Below are 18,628 nucleotides of genomic sequence, written 5' to 3'. Positions count from 1 at the left end.
TCAGAGGATGGAGTTGAGTGTGATACTATATACCAGTATTTTAGAAGTGCAGTTTAGAAGCAAAAATTAAAGTTAAAAATTTGACGTATATCAATTAGATATCCTTTTTCACAGAAAGTGACAATTTGTTTTACATGATCTCATTTTTACTGTAATATTTGTTTATCATGAAGCGAAGAACATATCGCTGTTGTCGGAAGAAAACCTCGAAACTCCAAAATAATAACTTTACAGGAGAAGGAAAAAACCTGCTTTACTTTTAATGGAAGTCAATGGAACCAGAGTTTTGTCCAAGTCATTTTGTGCTGTTTCTTTTGGTCCATTCTTCATGAAATTGACATACAACGTAAAGAGCAACACGCACTTTCAAATTATGTCAAAAACTGAAAATCAACAAAAATGGAGATACAAGGTTTTCTTCCGACAGCAGGTGGTCTCAGCTATCACTTGGCATGCTATGAATTGAGAGGAGCTAAAAACAGACTGCCCCCTCATGGTTAGACCCGAGAACAACAAGAACGACCTACGAACAGAACACACTTTCAGGCACGTATGGATTTTAATATTTTATTGGGTATATTTACAAACACCCACATGCAAGAAACTGACTGACTGTAGAATGACACTGCAGGAACAGAGTACAGGCTACTATGCGTTTAAAGTGTGCTACCAGCGGCGGGCTAAATCACACAGAGCTACGCAACCCACTGCCACACAAAGGCATACTCACACACACACACACACACACACCCCACAGCCATTCACACGCTCACACCCAACAGCAGATAGATAGAGAGATAGACAAGAAAGGAATAGATAGAACAGCCAAATCAGCATCATCAACAAGAAAAACAATACCACACTACTGTTACTCTATAATATACCTGTTTTTCTCTTTTTTGTTCCACCAAACCAAGGCTTCACAAGGGTAAACGCATCGATGCATATCAATGAGACTAAAAACAAGAAAATTATAAAACACCAGCAATTCCTGAAATCCCTATAATATTCCACACATCATTGCAGTTTTCCCTTTGAGGTAACAATGATCAAAATGTGGGATCCACTATGACAACACAATGCATTCACAATTATTCCATACAAATTTTATCCTCTAAAGGGGAATTCCACCATTTTTTTCAAAGTTCCTAAGGATGTAAACAGGCATTCAGAGTAGTTTGTTGTCAAATGGTGCACTGTAGAGACTCTTTACAGTGGTGGTGATAGGAACCAGGGGTCGCCATGACTACAACACAAATATAACCATTTCATTTACTATCCAGAACCACCAGTGAACCTACACATCCTCAGAATTGTTATATAGTTTTATAATATTTATTCCTCCACCATGAATGGACTTTAAAGAAGGCCCAACTCTTATTGCACATCTGTCGTAAATCAGTGTCTCAGGCATCAGGCGGTGAATTCATAGCCATTTCATGTAGTAACTTTCTGTGAGGGAGCTTTTAGAGGTGGACGTCTGGTTCCTATCACCACCACTGTGAACGATTCTGACTCTGTAAGTTTAACGTAGCATTTCACACCAAACCACTCTGAATAACTTAACGTCTTAACTTTTACTTATATCGAAATTTTGAAAAATTGTTGGACTTCCCCTTTAATCTATAGTGCCATGTCCTTACCCTAAATGTCTAAAACGTCCAGTGCAGAATTTAGATGTAAACTGATTTCATAAGTCTTGGAGTGTCTGCTGAAATGATTATACACTAGGGGGGTAAATCTGACCACCACAATTCGAATCGATTTGATTTGGTTTGATTATTTTGGTACGATTCAATATTAGTTTTAAAAATACCCTGACTACATAAATGTAACTGGAAAAATTATTTACATAGTAGAGGCAATATAAACAAGATATCAAGTTTTTAGGGTTTTCTGGGGGATTTTTATGACTGAAAACAGCCTGAGACTTTTATTTTGGCCAAAATAAAAGCGAATAATTTGCTAAATGTTATTCTAACCAATTATATTCAGTGCTTACATTCAAAAATCAATGCATGGCCACCTTCAGTGCATTTTTACGCCCCTACTATATAATAAAAAACCTGAAAAAGGCAGAGGAAGGTTACAGTTACACATCCACACGCGGGTGAGAGAGAGTTCTGGAGAAAGCTTGGTGCTGTGTGTGCTGCCCACGGCTCTCTGAGGCTGTAAACTGGCACGGTATCTGAGCGTTTGGCGGCGCGTGAAAGAGATGAAGCTGAAATCCATGCAAACGAGCATGTCAGAGCAGCACAGATGGCCAGAGAAAGTCATCAATCAGCATCAGCCACCGTGGCAGCAACTGCTTCTTGGCTAACCATCCTCTGCTGCATCCCAGTTATACTTTTCTGAGCCCTTAAAGGAACACCAGCGGTTTTAACCTCGGTCTGCTGTGTCTGGAGTGTACGGGCGATCGCTGCACACAGTATGTTTCAATAATTTCACATTTCCCTGAACACTAAAGAGAAAACTCAACACTCACTTATAATAGAAGTCTAAATCTGTCAGTGGGATTACGTGTGTTGTAAGACGTTGAAAATGCAACCAACTTCTAAGACTGAACTTTGGTGTGGAAGAACATCCCTGCAGATTTCTTTGACAAAAAGAAGCGAACACACCAAACACTGGAAAAGTGTGACACTGCATTCAGCTCTCGATGCTTCTGCATCATTTTCTGTTAAACCTATGTTTGTTGCCTGGTGGTCTCTAACCTTTTACCCAGGAGTGTATGGAAGCCCACCAATTAAAATAAAACAATCCAACACCTAATTATTATTTTTTGATTATTAAGTGGACTGCTAGGCCATTATTTTGCCATACTAAGTCATTATTTTGAGATACTGTCTCATTATATATAATGTTTTTGTATATACAAATATATATGTGTACATTTTTTTCAATTATTACTATTAAAATTTTCAATTCATTATTTCAAAAGCCTAAAGCATCCCAAAATAATGAGAAAACAAATTAAAATTATGAGAAAGCATCCTAATATAATGAGAAAGTTTCTCAAAATCATGAGATAGTATCTCAAAATAATGAAAAAGCACCTCAAAGTAATGAGATAGTATCTCAAAGTAATGAGATGGTATCTCAAAGTAATGAGATGGTATCTCAAAATCATGAGATACTATCTCAAAATAATGAGATAGTATCTCAAAATCATGAGACAGTATCTCAAATTAATGGCACAGCATTTCACTCTACTCTGAAAAAAATTATAATTAGGTGGTAGATTTTGATTTCAAGTGGCCGGAATGAGCTTCCACAGATATGAGACTAGTTTAAGAATTTCCTGCACAGTGGTAGGGGCGGAGTTTTCACAGGCTCCGTCTAATCGCCATGGAAACCAGAACTTCAGGAAAAGTGAAAGTAACCAGAGCTGCTCTTATACTGTGTTGGAACGTTGAATAAGAACCGATGAAGTCATTTTAAATGTTTATTTTTTAGAATTCAGGCGCTGCCCACTGACTTCTACTGTAAGTGAGTTTAGAGTCAGTGGGTTTTCTGTTGTTTTCTCAGGGAGACGTGTTGAAATCATTGTCTGTGGTAACTGACCATAGACTACAGATGCAGCAGATACACATTAGGCTGAAATGGACTTCAGTATTTCTTTAAGGAAGCTCAGCTGATGCATAAGGTTATATGTAGTATAACGGTGGCACGTTGCTGCTTGCTAAGCTTAGATCAGCTAGTTTTAGTCCACCTCCTGTCACTGCGCAGGTGGGTTTGTGAGTAGACCGCGCTGACGTGAACGCACACTGATATTTCAGTCGATATATGTTCATGCAACTTTAAAATATGACAACCCCAGACTCGGCATTCACACAGTTAAAAATGAATAATGCAGTCAGTCGTATATGGTTACCCCGGCGACGAGTCTTGTGAATAGTACAGTACGGTATATGCATAGTCATTGATATCGAGCCTACACGTGATAAAATCTAAACCACACTAGTCAACACACTGTAGGAAATCAATAACAAATTAGGATGGTCAGCACACTAGCACACTAAAGTACTCTACTGCCACTACTGAGAGAAACAACAACGACACTAGTAGTAGTTTTACATCTTCAGGCTAATGGGGTAGGTAGAGATGGGGGGACTGAAAGCATTAATATTAGTCATTTTAAAATCGGAATAAATATGGAAATGTTCGTCTGAGTCTCAGAAACCGGCTCACAGCACAGATTACATCTAATCCGAGACTAAATTACTGAGATTTCTTGACTAGAGGGTCTTTCTGGTCTAGAATTAGGCTTAAGAAAACAGCCTTGCCATTACATGTTGGATAATCTACACTACATGGCCAAAAGTATGTGGACACCAATCCTAATTATTTAGTTATTAGTTCAGGTGTTTCAGCCACACTGAACAGGTGTCGTACTGAAGAGCTCAGGGACTTTAAACGTGGCACTGTAGTAGAACGGCACCTATGACACAAGTCACTTCATGAAATTTCTGCCCTGCTAGAGCTGCCCCAGACAACTGTAAGTGCTACTACTGTGGAATGGAAGTGAAGGCCTTACCAGAAGAGTGGAGGCCATTCTCGCCGCAAATGGGGGCAACTCCACTTAATGCCCATGGTTTTAGAATGGGACGTCCAACAAGCTCATGACGGTGTGGTCAGGCGTCCATACTTTTGGCCATATAGTGAAGGAAGTGCCTATGTATTTTTGGGATTTATGCAACATATCTTAATTAGGGCTGGCCCAAATCATTTGAATACTTGAGTATTTGTTGTTACAAAAACTGGAGCTTAAATTCCAATGAATGTGATCAGGAAAGGCCTTTTGATAGAATGGTCATTGTTAATATTAGGGGTCATTCTACCATCATGGTGAAGCCACAAAAATGAGCTCAAGATAAGATTAACCCTTATTAAGTGGTGTTACGGTCAGCTTTACTAACAATGTAGAGCTTTACACTTGAATTAGACATCACCATTAATACACTGTCGACCACAATGGCAGAATGAATCATACAGAAATATTAAAAATAGATGAAATAATAGTTAAATTCAGTGCATAAATTCATGCCCTCTTACTTCAGAGTGCAACAAACTGCACAACATTCTTTGTGGCCTTTGCGATATCACTATTAATACACTGCTGCCACCTACTGGCCACGTGTTGAACTGCAGTAACAAGCATACTTCAAATTATTTTTGAATTTGAGTATTTCAGATACAGAAATACCAACAAGTATTCAAAGCCCGTAAAATACCGTTCAGGCCAGCCCTAATCTTATTCTAAAGCATATAATCATGATGCCACTTTTAGATAGAGTGCAAGGGGCTTCTTTACCCCAAAAGTAGCTGGTATTTTGGTATATATGCTTTCTTTTACAATCCATTAGCAAGCTTGAAATTTGGGCTACACTATATAATAACGGATAGGATATTTCATAATGCAATACGAGATGAATTCTATTTATTGTGGACTGAATCACTACACAATGATAATTGGGTTTCGGTTCTTGTTTGTCTATCTGTCTATCTATCTTGGTCAAATTTATGATTTCTCATAGTATGAATCTAATTTTATATATATATTTATGTATATTCATCATTTATACAGTAATGTATGCGTGTAATTGAATGCTAGGAGTTGCGAAAAACATCTGAGACGTCACAAACCAGGCAACAGAGGTGAGAACACTTTACACAGTTTCTAATCACTATATCAACTCGATGCTTGGTGTGTATCTCTTTAAGCTCCGCCCATCGTCCAGTCAGGAGTCTCGAAGTCACATGATAAGCGACGCATAACCAATGGGAACGAGGCCCTCCTTGTCACCCTGACGACAGCGAATCCAGTCTTGGTCCACGCCTCCCAGCACAATAAGCTCCTCCCCCTTTCTGAAGCTGAGCTCCGGCCCCGTGCCAGTGTGATCGCACAGGGTCCTGACCGCCCTGTAGGATCAGTCACATACAAAAAGCCTTAAAGACTGATCTATCCAGGCTCCGCCCACAAATGCATCCTTTACAGCTACTGTTGCTATGAACTGTCTGTTCTACAGTTTCTCATTAGGCTGAATGAATAACCGACTCTAAATGTAGGTATTGTGATATAAACTGAGTCTGTTCTACAGTTTCTCATTAGGCTGAATGAATAACCGACTCTAAATGTAGGTATTGTGATATAAACTGAGTCTGTTCTACAGTTTCTCATTAGGCTGAATGAATAACTGACTCTAAATGTAGGTATTGTGATATAAACCCCTACAAAGCATAATGAATTTTAAAGCTATTAAGAATGATCAACACATTACCTCAGAGGTTTTGGCTGATCTCCAGTCTCGTCCTTCTCCTCATTTTTCACTTTCTCCTTCTCTCCTTTTCTTACAGGCTCTATCTTCTCAGGCAGAAAGGCCTGACCTGCACCAGTCATACGGGTCAGAACGGTTATACCAGGAGAAAGCCACTGAGAGGGACGCCTGAGAAAGAAAAAGAGAAACAGAGAGCAAGAAAGAAAAAGATATTACATAACTGTGGCTTGTTATGCACAGATGGAGAGTAAAGCAAGTTTCTGGACACATTCGCACTATTTCTGACCTCCCACCCACACAGACTTATTACTATAAATGAGTATGTTACAGAAATGACTATGAACAACTATACCAAACTACTTCCATCATAAAGTAGATGTATCATTAATATTATGATATAATATTAATACTGTGATGAATCCATTTGTTTGTTCTACCCTTATAGCATATTTTCATGTTTTGGTCCGTTTAGATTTATGCTCATAACTATGTTTAAAGAACTCATATTATACATTTTTCCTTGTATTTTATTTTTTTTCCTCCAAAAGTCCAATGACAATGCCTGCGTGCACTTATGTCATATTTCATTTTTACATGACCATTTTCTGACCTCTTTTTAACCCTTTGAATTAAACAGGCTGGTTACCGTTCCTTTAAGACCAACATATGTAAATGATGTGCAAATGACATTCTGATTGGCTTAAGCCTTAAATGTGAGGCCTTGGAACTATGCCTAAGCCTTAAATGTGAGGTAACAGCACTCCTGATCACTTCAGCATGAATGGGTGGGGCTAAACTGCTGCAGGATAAAGAGGTGGTCCTATGTAAGTGTGACATCACAACTACAATGAAGCTATTTTGCTTATTTCAGCTTATTGTCCCTCTATGGACTTTATGAAGTGGGGAGAGAAACTTTAACTGTGTTTACACACAAAATCGAACTGTTCAAAATTTGTTTTTCAATGATGTGGTCCCTTTAAGTCCATCACGACCATGCACACTTTTCATAAAATCAAAAAAAATGCACACGGTCCCTAGCTCACCTTTTCGATGGCAGGTTACTTGGGCTTTTGGAGGCTCCAAACAGCCGGCCAAAACCCCAAGGAACACCGTCAGCTGGCAGGCCTTCCTGGCCTGGACTCTGGGCGTCTGAAGTGGAGTGAGAATTCGGGTTCACCGCGGTGGGAACCCCTTCAGCTTCTTCTGAGGGGCCGACGGATGTTAACCCACCTAAATTCTGCCCTAAACGCTCACCCCAACGCATCACGGCCCCCCAGCCTTGCTGTAGGGCCTGGCCTGCCTGCTCGGCGAGGCTGTTCCCGTTCCCGTCACTAGGGGGTGCTTCTATCTCCTTCTCCTTCAGCCACTGCAGCTGGGGGCTTGTCTCCCCCTTATTGATGGCTGGTACTGGTCTGCACTGGATTTGAACGGGGCCTGGACTGAAAGAGCTTGTGGTGCTCGAATGACAGCCGCTTGCTTTTAATCCACCTGAACCGCTAAGGTCTTGCTTGGAGACGCTCTTCAGACGCCCACCGCTGCCCTCAGACTGGTAAGTGGGCAGAAGGTGGAAGCTGAAGCCCCGGTTGGGTGGTCTGGACACCCCCGGGCTGTGGCTGGCCGGAGTGAGGTCAGGAGAAGAGGGGTCGAGGTGGTGGTGCTGGAACAGCAGGTCGAGGTTGAAGGTCAGGAGAGACAGAGGCTGCAGCAAGAGGAGGAGCTCGTCAAAGAGAGGCTGGCAGGAAGTGGCCGAAAGACGCATGAAGGCGGTGGGCCGGTAGTACGTCTCCAACACATCTGAGGAAAAAGAGGCGAGAGGGACGTTTGTAATGATTTGGAGATGAAGACTAGCAGAACAGATATAAGTATGTAGTGATACAAGCATAAACAATCAATTAAACCCCCTAAAAATGTGCTGCAAAAACATATATAGATTATTATATTTAATCGTAGATTAAAAAAAATGAAAATGAAAATGAAAAGCTGCTGCTCAGACTTGTGTGGGCGTGTCAGAATGCAAAATGATCGACAGTGGTGTCTCCCAGGCAACATAAACAGCCTGGCTCCACTGGCAATGGTGAGTGACATCGCCAATCAGTGAGGTTCAGCCCTACACTTTGGAGCCCCCCCCAAGGAAAAACAGACCACTTCGCTCTTTTTGACCGCGGTGGTGACCGGAGTGGTGATTAAAAAGTGCCAAACGGAGAACAAGCTGTCTGATGGTGAGCCTTGTATTTTATCCTCCCTAAGTCCAATAATAATCTCATATTTTATTTTAACTATGACTATTTTCTGACCTCTTCTTGTCACCATTGCTTTAAGACTAAGATATGTAAATGACCCCTATTCTGGTTGGCTGCCCTGAATTATGCCTAAGCTTTAAATGTGAGGTAACAGCGCTTGTTATTAATATCACAAAAACTATAGATAATAGTTAAAAACAATAAAGTAAAGAATAAAGAGGGGCTTTAAAGCAAATGTAAAAATGGACAAAAGTCCGAACAAAATTCAGGCTTCAGGAAGGCCGCCACTGCTATTATTAGCTCTGTGACATACTAACATACTGTTATCTATGAAAATGGGCAAAATTATGTCACATAGCTTAAAAACTAGAGATGGCTGAATACTGAATACACTGTCCTAAATGTGCTCTGTAACATATTCCATTACGACAGTTATGTATTCAGAACACATTCAGGCCCAGTCCCATTTCACCCCTCGCCCCTACCACTCAGCCCTTAGCCCTCTGTTTTGCGCATTCACGTCTCGGGGTAGGGTGTCCTGATTCTTGTTGAGATAGAGGGGTAGGGTGAAGTGTTGGGGCTACATGACCCTCCAAACAGAGGTTTTTCAGAGACTCCAAACAGAGAGTTATGAGAAAAAAAGAAAAGGCGGCGAGATGGAGAACAAGAGACCAAAGAAACACACAAATGTGAGAATTTTCTCTGTTAAAAAATTATGATTATAAAGTGGTTATCTTAGTTTGATGTCATTTCAGTGTATTTTGGTCCTTTTCTTCATAACAGGCATAAAAATTGCTAATACCATGCTAATGTCTCAGTAGCTAGCTAGCTAACTTTGCTGTTCCACCTTAAATAGTCCAGCAGTTCTGACGCCTGAAGCTCCCAGAATGTAACTGCTGCTCCATTTAAGGTGGAACGGGAAAATTCGAACAAGAATCTGGTGAATATCTGACTTCAGCTTCATATCACTAAAGAATTAGGGGTGGGTGATAATAAATAATTGCCCCCCTCTTTGAAGTCATATGATGTCCTAAATGTAACTAAAGCCCAGCAGTGAGGAGCTGAACTTTACCCTCCTCTGCTGTCACTGCAGACTGGCAGGGTCGCCTACAGAGCAGCGCTGGTAGCTGTTAATGAAGTGATGCTCTTTTTATTTGAGGGTCCCATTTCAGAGGGAGGATTTCAACCACTACCCCTTGTAACTGAGTTCCAAGGGGTTAGGGTGACACTTGAAAAAAAGGGGTAGGGGTAAAAAGAAGAAATGGGATTGGGTCTAAGAATGCACTGTGATAAAGCAGGTGGGAAAAACTTTTTTTTTTGCATTGTGTCTGCCCATATGGAAAAAATATATTCCATATGTATTTATTAAATATATTTTTGCAATGTATGAAGAAATGTGTTTGTTAAAATATATTTTTAAAGTGCACTTATTTGTAACGAGCAGCACAGCAGAGCAGCTGTTTGTGTCTCACTGGCTGATCTAATGCTGCGTCCCAAACCACACACTTCCGTCCTTCACCTACTGCACTAATGAGTGCAATTCTTATGGGAAATTCACTATTGTTTGCACATTATTTAGTGAGCTAGTATGCGGTTTGGGGCGCGAAAACAGCAACACAACGGGAAACCTCAGCCGTTTAGATTTCAGCTTTCATTTGTTAATCACTACAGCAACAAATCAAATGAAATCAAGTCGGCACACTCAAATATATCAGTTAATACACATTGAAATGAGATTTAAAAAGTGTTTAAAAACGGGTTTTACTGCCTTCGCTGGATCAGTTATGGCTTTATCTCATTACAAACAGCTGCATAACTGCTGAATGAACTTGCTGCCTACCAAAATGGTGGCAGCGCAATTGTGACATCATTGGAATAATATCAATAAAGAACATTTTGCACAGTGTGTTTTTTAAAATCATTAACTATTATGAATCGCTTTAATGTGAAGCAGGAAGCAATCAGCACGTATGTAGGTACTCCCACTTTCAACATAACACACATGAATATGAATAAAATATGAACACAGACGTTCTATGCTCTGTTATATTCCCTTCCATTTCTCCAAAAGATAAAGTTTAACTGAAAAAGCAACAGCGCACTCACCACTGCAGGACTGCAGATGGGAAAGCCAGAAATCAAGGCGCTTGATGCTGCAAGAGAGAGACAGACGAGCGCAGATGAGAATAAACAAGGCCGGATGAAAGATGATCCATATTTACATTAGCTATTTTGGGAGAGGCAAATCAAAACAACTTCTTACACATTCATCCAGACCAGAGCCTAAAAACAGTGCTTCCGATTTCAGGTTTATGGAGAAAAAAATTTGGATAACCTGATTATATTCTGATAATTTGGTATAGTTTATTATGATCATATATAATATAGTTAAACGATGCTTTACTGACTGATGTGGTTGTCAGTTCCCAATTATCACACTTCTAAAATGCAAATAAACAGCAGAAACTCAGAACGTGTTACAATGAGCAAATGAGCTTTCCATCAGTTCCACTGGATTCTCTTAAATAGCTTTTCATCTTTCATCAGTTATTCCACCCATTTTTCTAAATGTATGAATAATTAAATATTTAAGTCATTCAGAGTGGTTTGGTGTGAAACGCTCTGTTCTAGAGAAACTTACAGAGCCAGAATTGTTCACAGTGGTGGTGATAGGAACCAGACGTCCACCTCTAAAAGCTCCCTCACAGAAAGTTCCTACATGAAATGTCTCAGACATTGTTTTACGGTAGTTTTGCCTTAAAATCTTTTCATGGTGGACGGATACATAATCTGCACAGCGCTGTGCAGCAAAATAGTCCCCACAGAAAACGTATTATTTCAGATTTTCCACTATTTTCCATCATCAACATTCCATATAAACTCAGAAGACTCGTGTAGGTTCACTGGTGGTTTTGGATAGTAAACAAAATGTCTATATTTGTGTTGTAGTCATGGCGACCCCTGGTTCCTATCACCACCACTGTAAAGACATCTGAACCATTTCACACCAAACCACTCTGAATCACTCTGTTTACATCTCACACACTGAATTATGCAGACTTTAATAATCTATACCTGTAACTGGATTGCTGAGGAAGCAGTATTTATGTTTTTGGAATGAAAAACACCTTTTCACAGGTACTGTACGTAGACTGAGGCAGTTTATTGCTTACTTGAGAAGGCCGAGCAGGAAGGAGTTGAACCTGTGGCGGTTGTGCTTTAGCTGAGGGAGTGCAGCTACTTTGATCTGCAGACTGTACAGGGCCTGGGTGGTGGGGCCTGGAAATCAAAAGGCAATTTAGAAAAGATAAAGCCATGTAACTTGTTCCACATATGGACATATGGCTGTCTAAAAAAAATGCAGCTATGCAGTGAAGTCAATAACGATTGGAAAAAAGTAAAACATGCTCTATAATATTCATATGATCCACACAGTCACTCTGACAGACTGTAATACACTACAGGAAGTGTAGGGGGCGATATGGCTTCTACTGTTTCATTTAAAAAGCTCTATAATGTTCATATGATCCACACAGTCATTCTGACAGACTGTAATACACTACAGGAAGTGTAGGGGGCGATATGGCTTCTACTGTTTCATTTAAAAAGCTCTATAATGTTCATATGATCCACACAGTCACTCTGACAGACTGTAATACACTACAGGAAGTGTAGGGGGCGATATGACTTCTATTGTTGGCTCCATCATGGAGAAATCACTGGTCTCAGAGATGCTGTTATGAGCTAAAATGGGGGGAAACAGCAGAAGACACAGTGGTTCACTAACAGTTAATGGTCAAATAATAGTTAATGGATTACAGCATCAACACTGTAATCAATTTCAGCTGCAGTTATTCCACTGTCGCAGTTTAATGCGCAACCTAAGTGAATCACAGTGTTAGAGAGACAGTGTGCTGAGAAGAGGAAGAGGAGAGAGAGAAAACAGAGGAGAGGAATCTGGATAATGCTGAGAGAGGAATCAGAAGGATGACAGATGGGTGATTCAACACTGCAGGGAGGAGAGAGAGAGAGAGAGAGAGAGAGAGAGAGAGAGAGAGAGAGAGAGAGAGAGAGAGAGAGAGCGAGAGAGCGAGCGAGAGTGCAATGCGTACAAGGAATGGGCAGTTTAAATATTTCTACTATGAAAATATCCACATTTTTACATGAACAGTTTTTGAACACTCCATTTACTGTTTTTTATTTCAAATAAAACATCTTAATGGAATTTAAAATGAATTCAGATAACAATAATAATACTGCTACTACTAATAATAATACTAATATTTACATTACATGTACACTTAAAGAGCACTTGTTATACAGCTCAAAGTTCTTTACAATGAAAGCAATTTTTTAAAAGCAAAAGCAGAAAAAGGTAAAGTTACTGAGTGATGTTTTTTTCATTTCATTTGTTTGTTTGTTTCCACCATAAGCAGGTAAGCAGGCGCTGGGACCTTTTAAACTTTAAAGACAAGCAGAAGAAGAACTAGGATACTAGTAGCCAATGCAGATCAAGCTCAATTCCAAACAGTTCAATACTCAACTGACGTACATGAAACTAAATTGCACTTGAGTGGCATAACATAAAGCATCCTGCAACTCGCTTGTAACTCAGTCGCAATACCTGCACCCATGTCAACTTTGTGAAACCAGTGTCATGAAACAGGCATTCAAAAAGCCATTAATGCATCATGTGATCACGTTGAGCAACAGCATTTTTAAACAATCGATTTCACGGGATCAATGAAGAGGACAATAAGACAGAAGATGGTTTATTGATCGACTGAAAATAAGATCAAAAGATCTTCCTGATCTAAATTAAATGGTTCTGTTTCAAAGGCCTTCTTTGTTATGCTTTGTTATCAAATATATTGTAAATATCAATAATACAGATAGACAGATAGATAGATAGATAGATAGATAGATAGATAGATAGATAGATAGACATAAAAAAGAATGTCAATAACTGCTGAAAAAATTATATTTTCATTATATGTTTCATAAAATGCAATTGAAAATCACGCTGCAGATCACTATTTAACTCAACCATATATATTAAAAATATACAAGCTGCTAATCTGGCTAACTAGTGGAGTAAGAGAATATGTTGTACGCAAACATTTGTTACGTGTAATTCTCAATTTGCATACAACTCACACCAAGCATCTAGCCCCATAATATGGAAAAATCCTTTTTTTTCAAAATAAAAGTCCAAAAGTACAAAAACGTTAAAGTTTTCAACGCACTGTTCACTTCCCAGTCCATACAGCCCATATATGAAAACTAAGCTGCAAAAACAGCCTGTTTTCAATTCTGTGATGTCACAAAAACAATCACATCTACATCTGCTCCGCCCACTCATACTGAAGTTATACGAGGTGTTTCAGTCTAGACTGCACAAGGCTGAAGTCGGCTTCTTATTCGCCTGCTTCACGTTTGAATTTTCCTGTCCCACCTTAAATGGTGCAGCGGTTACTGACGAGCCAGAGGCACCAGAATGTCACTACTGCACCACTTAAGGTAGAACAGGAAAATTCAGCTTTCTACTTTGACACCGGCTTTCCCCGAAGCTGAAGTCGGCTTCCTATTCACTAGTTTCTTTCATTCTGGCGACTCAGTAACTGTTTCACCATTTAAGGTGGAACAAGAAAATCTGAACAAGAAGTCGGCTCCATATTCGCAGCTTCAGCCTCCTAGAAAATGGCGCCGCCCTTTATTTTCTTTTTTGTGACCTGAAGACGAGGCTAACAGCTAAAATGGAGCTTAATTTGACACAATTCCTTAAATGCTCAAGTTCATGACGAGACTGAAATCCACACTTTTGGTGATGCCACTTTACTAGCATAATGTCTTTATGCCATTTAGCCACACAGCATGTTGTTATTGTTGCGGAGTGTGCTGCCTGTTGCATAACACTGATGTAAATGTCCACGTGATTATGTCTGGATCCAGGCTATTGGTGTTATGGGACGGCAGGGAGGCGGACCCAAGTGCAGAGAAGAAAACCCGTGAAATACGGTCTTCAATGAATTTAATGAGAACAAAAACACTTCCTCTGTGATTATGAAAGGAAGGTAGACTTTAGGTTTCACCTGTTTGCTCTTTGGGTAACAAACACTTTTGTATGGCTTGGAGCCGATTTTTAAGTAGTTTTGGGGCAATTTCTCTCTTTTGTTTTTCCTTCTCTCTTTTCTTTTCTTTTCGTTGAAATACCCACCTGGGCTAAGTACCGTACCAGTCACAACCTCTACAAAGGTGTGACAAAGGGCTGCTGTTTGGCACAGCCTTAAATAGAGGAGTCCACAGGTGTGCCAGGTTGGGCCTAATCAGCCTGAGGCCTTCTGGGAATTGGAGTCCCCTGAACTTATGGCACCTCACTGCCGTCAGCCTCTGCTGGTGGCCAGCGACACAGGCTTACAATTGGTGGTAATTTGGGGAAAATTACATAGATCCTTTATCCTGTGCAAATCAGCCAGTCAAATCACACACAGATAACATTACCAGACCTCCTGTGATGCTCCAATAGGGCTTTTAAGGCACAGTAGCAATAATAGCTTATTTAATTCTAAGCAGAAAAAAGGGGTGGAAAAAGGTTTGGCTGCTATTGGTCCATAAAACCACACAAATGCTGTGAGTGGACCTCAGGGGGGAAAGAATGAAATACAAGAAAAATGTAGGATACAGGCTCTTTAAAGGGGAACTCCACCGATTTTTCAAGAAATCTACATAATTAAGTGGTTAAGATGTAAACAGGGTCTTTCAGAGTGGTTTGGTGTGAAAGTCACAGAAAGTTATTACATGAAATGGTTATGAATTCACTGCCTGATGACTGTGACACTGTTTCACGACAGTTTCGTGCTAAAGTTTTGGATTAAAATGTATTTGAATCCGCCTGTTTTAATCCATTTTATGGCGGAGGGATACATGCGGGGCGCTGTGAAGCAAAATAGTCCCCAAAGAAAACTTATTATTTCCAGATTTCACTATTTATCACTATTTTCCATCATCATCATTCCATATAAACTCAGAAGACTCGTGTAGGTCCACTGGTGGTTCTGGATAGTAAATAAAATGTCTATATTTGTGTTGTAGTCATGGCGACCCCTGGTTCCTATCACCACCACTGTAAAGACATCTGAACCATTTCACACCAAACCACCCTGAATGATTCTCAAACACTGAATTATTTAGAAATTTCCCCTTTAAATAACTAAACAAAACCTTAGTAACATTATTTAAATGAAACGTAGCCCTTCATTCACATAACCACACCCATCGCTGACTCCCACCTGGTTTGGTGGAGGCCTGAACTAAACCCCAGGGTGAGTTTGGCCTTCTGCCAGCGATGAGGTCACTCTGATGAGGTTTCAGTCCGTCACTGAGGAGATCGCGCAGCGCAGGACAAAGACACTGCAGCACCAGCCGGCCCAACGTCGGGTTCACGCTGCTGTCTCCAGAGAGAGCCTGAGAGAGAGAGGGAGAGAGAGAGAGAGAGAGAGAGAGAGAGAGAGAGAGAGAGAGAGAGAGAGAGAGAGAGAAGCGGGCGAGGCAGTGGCGGAGGATCAAAGAAGAGAAAGGAAAAAAGTGGGGAAGGAGGCAGTTTGGACATGAACGAGAGGAGAACAGAGAATGGAAGGAAAAGAAAAAGAAGCGGGAACGAACGGCGCGCTGGGGTTAGTGAAGTTACAGATCAAGCAAAGATGTCCATGAACGCTTGAAGTACCTTTTCTACTGAGTGGAACTGGAGAAAGAAACGTGTGTGCAAGCAATATGGAAAGAAAGACAGAACAAAGGAAGATAAAAAAAGATACATAAAGCAAGAGTAAAGATACAGAAAAGATAATAAACTACTTATAGTCACCTGATAGTAGAAAATAAAAACTTATGTGCAAAGTTATTCGTATCTCTGTCATTTTATGAATGTCATAAGGTGAACCACTGTACCCCGGTCCAATTACGTTTTGTTGAGAAGTTAAAAAATCCTATTAAGTATGACATTATTTGCAAATTTTAGTCCACAATTTCTATGTATTTGACTAGTTTAACATACTGGAAAGAATAAAATACGTGCTATAACTTTTTCACAGGCCACAAACTATGCTTTATTGTTTCCCAATAGGTTGAATTCAGCAAATAAACAATAATTGTGAATCAAAATGTGCAGAAGTGTGTTCTCCGCAGAGGACGTGTTCACTTATTTAGAAAATTAACAAAGCATGGAATTTGACCGGGGCGCCAAAACCTTTGCACACCACCGTATATAATGACAAACATTTATATTTACAGACCCAGTCACCCCAAAAGGTTCACACAACAAATTACCGCAACGACGCAGCTTACTGCATGTAGAATATCAGCACTATTGGAACAAAACCTCGTATCTCAAAAACGGAAACTTTACAATTTTTACAAAAAAACTTTACTTTTCAATTCAATTCGGTGTAAAAAGATTTAATTTCAAGCAATTTAGACCATTTCTGTTGTTCTATGCATCATAAAAGATTCACACACTGTAAAAAGCAGCTGGTGTCCAAATAATATAAAAATATTTAAATGCCATAAATGGAAATACAAGGTTTTCTTCCAACAGCAGCTTTACAGCTCCAGTGAAACTGACCTTCTGCACCAGAGTCCTAGAGGAGCTGAACTGGGCCAGAATGGCCTCCACTGCCACGCTGACCGCACTGACCAGAGCTGAGAGACACAAAGCAAAAGGTTACACACTTTCAGTCATAGACATTAAATCTCAGTACATTAGTTACTGTTCAAACATTTAAGAAATGTTAACAGATAAATGTATAAAAATTACAGGTGTGTCCAGAATGATGAAGAGAGCTGTACAAGGTTCTAAAATGACTGAGGAATATTAAGAACGATGTTCTAATAAAATTATTATCAAAAATGAAATGAACAAAATCAACATGTAAAATAAAATAAAAAAAATAACATCCGGGATGAAATTTAAATTTGTATAAAAATCACTAACATAATTAATTTTTAATAAAAGTTAATGCCCAAAATGAAGTTCAAAATGAAAATATATATGAAATAATAAAATTCAAACCCAGAATTAAATTTAAATACAATTCTCATCCAGAATGAAGTTCTAATAAAATTAATTTCCCCAAATAGAAATAATAGCAAGAATTAGGCTCTGATAAAATAAATATCCAGAACAAAATTAACAAAATGAACTTTTAAAATAAAATTTTAATAAAATTCACATCTAGAATGGAGTTCTAATAAAATTTATATCCAGGTTGAAGCTCAAATTTACAATTAGTATAAAGTTAATAGAATTATGAATTCAGCTTTGCATTTAGAAGTGATAAAATCTCAAAGCAGATAAGCTGATAAAAATTACAACATAAACATAAACGTACAGTATATTATTTATAATTTAATAACTTCTTGTTGTTGCCTAAAACTTGAAATACTGACCAGAGCATTTAAATCACGTCTCAGTGTTCAATGTTTAATATTTAAATCTACACTGTGTTAGTTTTATTATACAAATAACAAAAAATTTCTAAAATGAGAAACGATTATAAACGTTTATAGGGTATAGTAAGGCCCAATCCCATTTCACCCCTCGCCCCTACCACTCAGCCCTTAGCCCTCTGTTTGGCATGTTCCTGTCTAGGGGTAGGGTGTCCTGATTCTTGTTGAGATAGAGGGGTAGGGTGAAGTGTTGGGGCTACATGACCCTCCAAACAGAGGTTTTTCAAAAACTCCAAACAGAGAGAAATGAGAAAAAAAGAAAAACCAGCAAGACGGAGAACAAGAGACCAAAGAAACCCACAAATGTGAGAATTTTCTCTGTTAAAAAATTACAATAAACATTGTTTCATCATAGTTTAATGTCGTTTCAGTGTATTTTGGTCGTTTTCTTCACAACAAACATAAAAAATCGCTAATAGCATGCTAATGTCTTGGTAGCTAGGTAGCTAACTTTCCCGTTCCACCTTAAATAGTCCAGCAGTTCTGACGCCTGAAGTGCCAGAATATAAATGCTGCTCTGTTTAAGGTGGAACGGGAAAATTCGAACAAGAAGCTGATGAATATCTGACTTCAGCTTCATATCACTGAAGAATTAGGGGTGGGCGATAA

At 39.3% G+C, this 18,628-nt stretch overlaps 1 protein-coding gene across 2 annotated transcripts in view; it reads right to left on the bottom strand.

Annotated features, from left to right (window-relative positions):
• Positions 1-553: 553 nt before the first annotated feature.
• The window catches only part of rusc1 (RUN and SH3 domain containing 1), a 35,481-nt gene continuing 17,406 nt past the window's right edge, over positions 554-18,628 (bottom strand). Inside the window, exons 4-11 of one of the 2 annotated variants that reach the window (XM_036595931.1) lie at positions 17,136-17,212; positions 16,242-16,259; positions 15,808-15,982; positions 11,692-11,797; positions 10,625-10,671; positions 7,322-8,072; positions 6,282-6,446; positions 554-5,922 (exon numbers count right to left, since the gene is read on the bottom strand). In XM_036595931.1, coding sequence (XP_036451824.1) covers positions 5,757-5,922; positions 6,282-6,446; positions 7,322-8,072; positions 10,625-10,671; positions 11,692-11,797; positions 15,808-15,982; positions 16,242-16,259; positions 17,136-17,212 — 1,505 coding nt within the window. In that variant the 3' untranslated portion in view covers positions 554-5,756. The remainder of the gene's footprint in view (positions 5,923-6,281; positions 6,447-7,321; positions 8,073-10,624; positions 10,672-11,691; positions 11,798-15,807; positions 15,983-16,241; positions 16,260-17,135; positions 17,213-18,628) is intronic. The other variant, XM_036595940.1, reaches the window with a different exon arrangement.

The sequence above is a fragment of the Colossoma macropomum genome, unplaced genomic scaffold (genome assembly GCF_904425465.1).
Source record: "Colossoma macropomum unplaced genomic scaffold, Colossoma_macropomum, whole genome shotgun sequence".
NCBI lineage: Eukaryota > Metazoa > Chordata > Actinopteri > Characiformes > Serrasalmidae > Colossoma > Colossoma macropomum.
Note: the sequence above shows the minus strand (reverse complement) of the source record. Positions and strands in the feature narration are given on the sequence as shown.